Here is a 7,500-nt window from a genome sequence, read left to right on the forward strand (position 1 = left end):
GACAGAGGGAGGGAGGGAAGGAGGGATAGAAGAAGGAAAGGAGGGGGGGATAAAGAGACAGACGGAGGGATAGAAGAAGGAAGAAAGGGAACGAGGGATAGCGGGTTGGAAAGAGAGATAGAAGGGGAAGAGAGGGAGAGGAGGAACAAGTGGATAGATAGATAGATAGATAGATAGATAGATAGATAGATCATCCACCAAAATATTACTAGCAACTTTCTTGTTTTGCATTTTAAATGGATGGTAATGAAAAAGGTATGTGTGTGCGTGTGTGTGTGCATGTGTATGTGTGTGTGTAGTGTGAGTGTGTGTGTGTGCATGTGTGTGTGTGTGTGTAGTGTGTGTGTGTGTGTGAAAACAAGTGGGAAGAGAGAAGAGAAGAGACTTACAGAGACAAACATGGACCGCCTTTAAGACTCAGTGTGTGTGTGTGTGTGTGTGTGTGTGTCTGACATAGATGTATATAAAATGTACAAACAATTAGCATCTCATTCTGCTCTCTCATTGGCTAACCCGCTCTCCTCTTCGCCGTTTTTTCTACAGTTCCGGAGAGACTCCCTGTCTCCGCCCCCTCCTCCGTCACCACCACCACCACTACTGCCAGCCACGCCCCCGTCACCACGGTAACGGGGTCGGTCCCGGCCCCTTACGACCCGGTGAGCGTTCAACACCTGGAGTCCGACAGCACCACAGAAGAAGACTACCTGTGGCTGTCGCACTGCCAGAGTCACACCAGGTAAACACACAGAGTGAAATTACTTCAGAAAATGACTCTAAAACACAAGGGATTATGGGTAGAAGGAAGCCTGGACTGATGCTCTTGTTCATGTGCTCTTAACTAGTATGACCACCACAGAAGAAGAGACAGACAAGTCCATCACGCTTATAGATAAAATTACGGGGACTGGAATGAGATTTTCTTTGCTTTTTGGACACGTTGGTTTTCATATGTGAACAATGTTTTTCCCGTTGTATTCTGACATCACAGGACAGTTTTTTTTTACTTTAGATGTGAACATTTCAATTCATAGGTGAAAAGTGTTTTTTTCCCCCCATGTGAATATATATGTTTTTACGTTTGATAACTTAATTTCACATGCAAAGAGACAATTCACACGTGTCCAAAAAGCACATGAGCTTTGAATTCCCATGTGACTGTTCTGTAAGGGAGGTGACTTTTGTTTCCAAGCCCTGGCTGGCTTGTAATTGGTCAGTGTGAAACTAAACAAACCAAATTACAAAGGACAAACAAACACAGGAAACTTTTCCACTGTGGTTCAGACCAAAGAAAACCAAAACCAGCAGGCGGTGAGATCAGCCAGTCAGTCAGAGTCACAGGTTCAGACCTGTGGTGTTTATCTGAGCTTCAATCAAACCTGGAGATTTCTAAAGGATTGACTTCTCAATCCTGTTAAATCCTTGTTTAAATCTCTTCTCTGTCTGTCTGCCTCTCTTTCCCTCCCTCCCTGTTTCTCTCTCTCTCTCTCTCTCTCTCCCTCTCCCTCTCTCCCCCCCCTCTCTCTCTCTCTCTCCAGACCTCCTCTCGGTTCCTCCGCCTCTTTGGAAACCGACTACGACAACCTCCCCTGCCTTCCTCCCTCCACCACCTCCTCCTCTTCCTCCTCTCCTTCCTCCCTCGCTAACGGCCTCCCCCCTCCCTCCTCCTCTTCCTCCTCCTCCGGCTCCAGGAACGTCCCTTGGACCACGACGAGCCCTCTCAGCCAATCGCTGGACGCCAGCATGACCTTTGACCTCCAGAAAAGAGCGGGCAGGCCCCACTGTCACCCCTCCCCGCATCCCAGGAAGCACTCCCTGGACTTCCACCTGCGTCCCGTGGTGATATCTCTCGGTGGCGACTCTCACACACACTCCGGCGTGCATTCAAACACACACTCGTACACTAACAGCGGCTACCAGATCCCCCGCCCGGCCTCCAACCCCCAGCTCCGCCCCCCTCGCCGCCCCTCCTCCACCCCCAGCGTGGAGTCCCTGACCCAGGCGGAGCTCCACGCCTCCACCCCTACGCCTCCTCCACGGCCGCCCAAGCCCCTGGCCGTCGCGGCCCAGGGAGAGAGCTTGATTCTGGGCACGGGGTCCGCGGCCCTCCCTTGGTCCTCCATGGATCCGGAGAGGAGGGATGGAGGTACGGAGGGAGGAGGAGGAGGAGGAGGAGGAGGAGGAAGAGGGGGGACGGGAGTGCCGAGGAGCAACACTGTCGCCATGCCAGGACGCATGCATGCAGGTGAGGAGCGAGGACGAGTGTGTGTCCTGACGCTTAGCTTCATTTTGATATAAGACACTGACATAGTCCTCTTTCATCCTCCCCATACACAAATGCCTTAAATTCTGGAAAAGCTCAGCCTCACCGCACACTGTTCAGGTATAGAGCCTTTCAGACGATTTAGACTTTATTAACTAACAGACAATTCTACAATGCTCCTCCATGATGGAGACGCAGCTGGTCGGTAGCAGATTTGTGACGCATCTGCAAAGCCTCCAACAAACAAAAGCAGTCAGCACATTAGAAGCTGCTTCCAGGGTGCATACATTTATTTTTTTAGCAGCTCTACATCTGATGTTTTGAGCTCGGTCTCCATCAGACCATCTGAGTTTTTCTCGGCCTCCAGCTTCATGCTCTGTGCATCTGTGGACTTCTGTCTTTTGATGGAAACATTGATAATGTTTAGTTACATAACTGCCATGCTCCATTTACGTCTCTACATACAAATCTGGTCAAGTCAAGTCAAGTCAGGTTTATTTCTGCAGCCCTCCATCGCAGCCTGTCTGGACTCAACAGAGAGCGAGCCTTCCTAAATCTAACTAATCGAGTCAATGACAGAACAAAATGTGAACTATATAATCTCTATGTACTATCTATGTTTCAGGTGATCTTTATAGTAAGCCTAGTCTATTATCTAGTCCTCAAGTGTTGTCATTTCGGGGCTTTCAGATTCTATTTGGATCCATTTTTTTTTCTCCAATTGTGGAAATGAAGGGGATTTCTGGATTTAGAGGAACCCTCGAAAACAAAAATAGTCAATATTAGTGTGTATAGCAATATTAGCATTAACATAATTTTATAAATCTATTAATTTCCTGTATATTCTCTGTGTGTTTCAGGTGCTGAGTCCTATCACATCCCCAGGTCTCTGTCTGACAGAGCCAGCATGTTTGAGTTCAGCGAGAGCTTCAACAGCTACTTTGTAAGTTAAATCACCAAAACCTCTAAAGTAGAATAGAATAGAATACAATAACTGTGAAGAAATGTCTTCAATTATGACCATATTATTTTTGTTAGTCATTTTTGCTTTCAGGCAAATCCTAACAAATTGCGAAAACGTCTCTTATTTTCTATTTTTCTGTGACTCCCTCTGTCTTCCTCTGTACCTCTGTCTCTCTCTCTCTCTCTCTCTCTCTCTCTCTCCCTCTCTCTCAGTTTAGTAAAGGTATGGTTCCTCTGGGTAGTGTTTGTTCTGAAGACGACGACGTGGACGAAAACTACGTTCCCATGAGCGCCGCCACCACCGAGCCTCCCGTGGCAACAAGGTTAGGAAGCAGATACCATGCAAGATTAGAAAGAAATATCGGATTAATGTAATAATTAATTGAAAAGGAATACAAACCTGGCTCCATAAACCTAAAAACTGCTCTTTATTGAAATGTAGGTTTTTTCATTCTAGCGTTGTTAGGAGTTAATAAGTTCACACTGCCAGCAACTCCTTAAGCCAGTCCCTGAAACACTTCACTTTCTATGGCCAGAGAAACACCAGAAATCAGTTTGTGGAAGTTCTTTCATTTTCTACCGTCAGAGATATTCCAGAAACCAGACTCTGGAACTTTGTTGTCTACAGCCAGAGAAACACCAGAAACCAGTCTCTGTAGGTCTGTTTTCTGCTACCAGAGAAACGTCAGATGATGTTGACCATGGTTGTTCCATGGTTTGTTGGTGTTTAAAAGTTGCCTGCAGCTGAACTATTGGGCAACGCTGTCAATCAGCAGCCAGTCAGAAAGCAGTGTTGCTATATAATCCCGACTTTCTCTGCAAGACTATCGGTGCTAAATCTAGCAATCAGCAAACTCAAATCGGCCATTGTGATGTGATTGCTAGCATTGTGGCCGCAAACTTAGGCCCTTTCTCAATTTGCGTTCTTGTGTCCTCCATGATGCGTTTGACGTAATATCTAACGACCAACGTACGATTCCACAAAGGTGGAACCTTTGGAATCCTCTCAAGAACTACTGGAATCCCCTCAAGGACCCCTGGAACCCCCTCAAGAACGAATGGAACCCCCTCAAGGATCCCTGGAACTCCCCCAGGAACTACTGGAATCCCCTCAAGAACTACTGGAATCCCCTCAAGAACCCCTGGAACCCCCTGAAGAACTACTGGAATCCCCTGAAGAACTACTGGAATCCCCTCAAGGATCCCTGGAACTCCCCCAGGAACTACTGGAATCCCCTCATGAACTACTGGAATCCTCTCAAGAACTACCGGAATCCTCTCAAGGACCCCTGGAACCCCCTCAAGAACTAATGGAACCCCCTCAAGCATCCCTGGAACTCCCCCAGGAACTACTGGAATCCCCTCAAGAACTACTGGAATCCCCTCAAGAACCCCTGGAACCCCCTGAAGAACTACTGGAATCCCCTCAAGAACTACTGGAATCCTCTCAAGGACCCTTGGAAACCCCCCAAGAACTAGTGGAACCTCCTCAAGAACTACTGGCACCCCTTCAAGGACCCCTGGAACCCCCCCAAAAACTAGTGGAACCTCCTCAAGAACCCCTGGAACCCCCTCAAGAACTACTGGAACCCCTTCAAGAACTCTCGGAACCCCTCAAGGACCCTGGAAGTCCCTGAGCTGTATTTTGAAAAACACTGCTCAAGAGCAACGTGCAATTTCAAATCGGGGCATTACAATATTTCATTTTTTTCTTATAATTTCTTCTTCTCTCCTCCAGGGCCCCCCCGCCCCCTCCCTCGTCGACCTCTGACCCCTCCGTCCAGCTCCAGGACCCCAACTATGTCCCCATGACCCCCCTCCCCCCCAGCGTCCCTCCTCACCCCACCCCCACCCTCACCCTGGGGGAGCTGGCTTCCCTGGGGAGGCAAGTGCCCCCCCCGGCCCACCTGGGCTTCCGTAACTCCCCCTTGACCCCAGTCGCCCCCCTCACCCCCCCGCTCCGAAGGCATCCCACAAACGCTATTGGTGGAGGCGAGGCCCAAGCCCTGCCCCCCCCCATCCACCGCAACCTGAAACCAAAACGCAAAGGTGAGTCGAAGTGTTGAGGAGTTCTGTTGCAAAATCTTATAGAACTGATTTGAAATACTATTACTACTATTAATAATAATAATACTATTGCTACTATTACTGCTACCACTACTACTACTGCTACTACTAGGCTACTACTACTACTACCTCTACTACTACCACTACTACTACTGCTACTACGAGACTACTATTAAAGTCTCTGTCTTTATGGATCATTGATTTAAAAAGATATACTTATTTGTGGCATTCTGGTTTGGTTAGGTCTAAAATCTTTATTTTTGCCCACTGATTCGGTTGTTGTATCCGTCTGTCTCTAAGCTGCAGGACGCTCTGGTTTATGGTTCATACGGTTTATGTTGTTGTGTTGCTGCAGGGGCTCGAGTGGAGAAAACAGACTCCCAGACTGCTGGAGAGACGTCACATAAACCCAGAGGTACACACACAGAGCTGAGCTACAGGAAGGTTATTTTCTAGAGTTTTTCCTTATGCCAATCTCCAGCAACTGCTGCTAAGTATGAAACTAGTGAACAAATCGAATTGTGAAAATCATTTCAAAAGATTTAGAAAAGATTAGGAATACTTGGGGGAGACACTGGCTTTTGGCCTGATGGGGGCGCTATAATTACAGGTTAAAAATGTCAAACTTTCAAAGGCCTTAACTGCTGTTTTGATTAAACTTGGAGGGACGATGCGTCATAGTAAAAAAGTTAACATCAGCCTATGCCTTCCTCTCTCGCTCTTCTTCATCTCTCTTTTTGTCTCTTACTATTTCTCTCTCTCTCTCTTCTTCTCTCTCTCTCTCTCTCTCTCTTTCTCTCACTCTCTCTCTGTCTCCCTCTGTTAGTCATTTTTCGACCCCCTCTCCTCTAGTTGAATTATTTACCTGGCTCTACTTTTCCCAGCAACATTGCAGAATAAGGAGTGACAGCCACACACACACACACACACACACACACACACACACACACTGCTCCATATATAGAGCTGCAGCGTATAGAAACTGCCTCATCAATATTAATGAAGATACAGAATAACAGAACTGTTCATGACAGTCCGCACGCTGCAGAAGATGGCGACTTTATTTTGGATTATATTTTATCTTGTACCAAGCTTTTATTTTACATTCAAACATGTAAAGCTATATTTAGTTTTTCAACGTATTTTTTTCAGTTTATCTTGGTAAAAATGTGACTGATTTCATAGGCAGTAACACTTGAAATGTGCTCATAACGCATCGTTCGCGCATTATAAGCACATCGTGAGCGCATGTGAATTGTTATGATCAGAGGAAGATAAAATAAGCACAAAAAATGCTGAGGGTTGAATTTTTTAACGGCCTATTGTATAATTAATAAACAGATGATATGTTTATGGGATTATCATCTGTTTGTATTGCATCATAATGCTCTTCAAGTAAAGTGTTACCAAATATAACAACACAATGGTTTTTGAATGGTTTTTTAGGTTGCTTTGAGTTACATGTATCATTTTTTTCATCAATAAATCACCAGCACATTAATTTAGAGATATAATTATGCTAAACATTCTCCATTGTGGTGGGATTTGGAGGGAAAGCTTTATGGTGCAATGGAAGCAACGGGGCTTATGGGAAATGTAGTCTTAATGTGGAGAAACACTAGAACTAACAACTGGAGTGAGATAGAGGAGACCAATCGACTCCACCAGGCTCTCATTGGTTTACAGCCATTAGACAAAGAGAGCAACATTAATATGATAATGATATACTGATGTTTAAAATGAAACACAGAGCAACTTTAAATCTGGAGACTGGTTTTAAACTTAATGAGTGATAATTTCTCTCTCTCTCTCTCTCTCTCTCTCTCTCTCCCTCTCTCTCTCTCTCTCTCTCTCTCTCTCTCTCTCTCTCTCTCTCAGTAAAACCAGCTCCTCTTGACATCACTCCAGCTCAGGACTGGCAGGAAGTCCCGCCTCCAGTCCGCTCGCCTGTCACTCGAACCTTCACACGAGGGTAAGTGAACCTGTGTGTGTGTGTGTGTGTGTGTGTGTGTGTGAGAAGCAGTGGGCCGGTGTTTAACAGTCTGACCTGCAGAGTCGACAGAAAACTACACAACACTTCAATATTTATTATATAATAGAGAGAGAGAGAGAGAGAGAGAGAGAGAGAGAGAGAGAGAGAGAGAAAGAAAGATGTGAATGTGTAAGCTGCTTATTACACTCAGCTGTGTAACACTGCACTGCCCCCCTGT

At 46.1% G+C, this 7,500-nt stretch overlaps 1 protein-coding gene across 1 annotated transcript in view; it reads left to right on the forward strand.

Moving 5' to 3' along the window:
* The window catches only part of LOC139922849 (GRB2-associated-binding protein 1-like), a 22,130-nt gene that overhangs the window by 10,290 nt on the left and 4,340 nt on the right, over positions 1-7,500 (forward strand). The window contains exons 4-10 of the mRNA XM_078291649.1: positions 544-736; positions 1,536-2,242; positions 3,121-3,203; positions 3,437-3,546; positions 4,962-5,272; positions 5,646-5,705; positions 7,169-7,262. Of these exons, the coding sequence (XP_078147775.1) occupies positions 544-736; positions 1,536-2,242; positions 3,121-3,203; positions 3,437-3,546; positions 4,962-5,272; positions 5,646-5,705; positions 7,169-7,262 (1,558 nt within the window). The remainder of the gene's footprint in view (positions 1-543; positions 737-1,535; positions 2,243-3,120; positions 3,204-3,436; positions 3,547-4,961; positions 5,273-5,645; positions 5,706-7,168; positions 7,263-7,500) is intronic.

This window comes from Centroberyx gerrardi, chromosome 23, assembly GCF_048128805.1.
Source record: "Centroberyx gerrardi isolate f3 chromosome 23, fCenGer3.hap1.cur.20231027, whole genome shotgun sequence".
NCBI lineage: Eukaryota > Metazoa > Chordata > Actinopteri > Beryciformes > Berycidae > Centroberyx > Centroberyx gerrardi.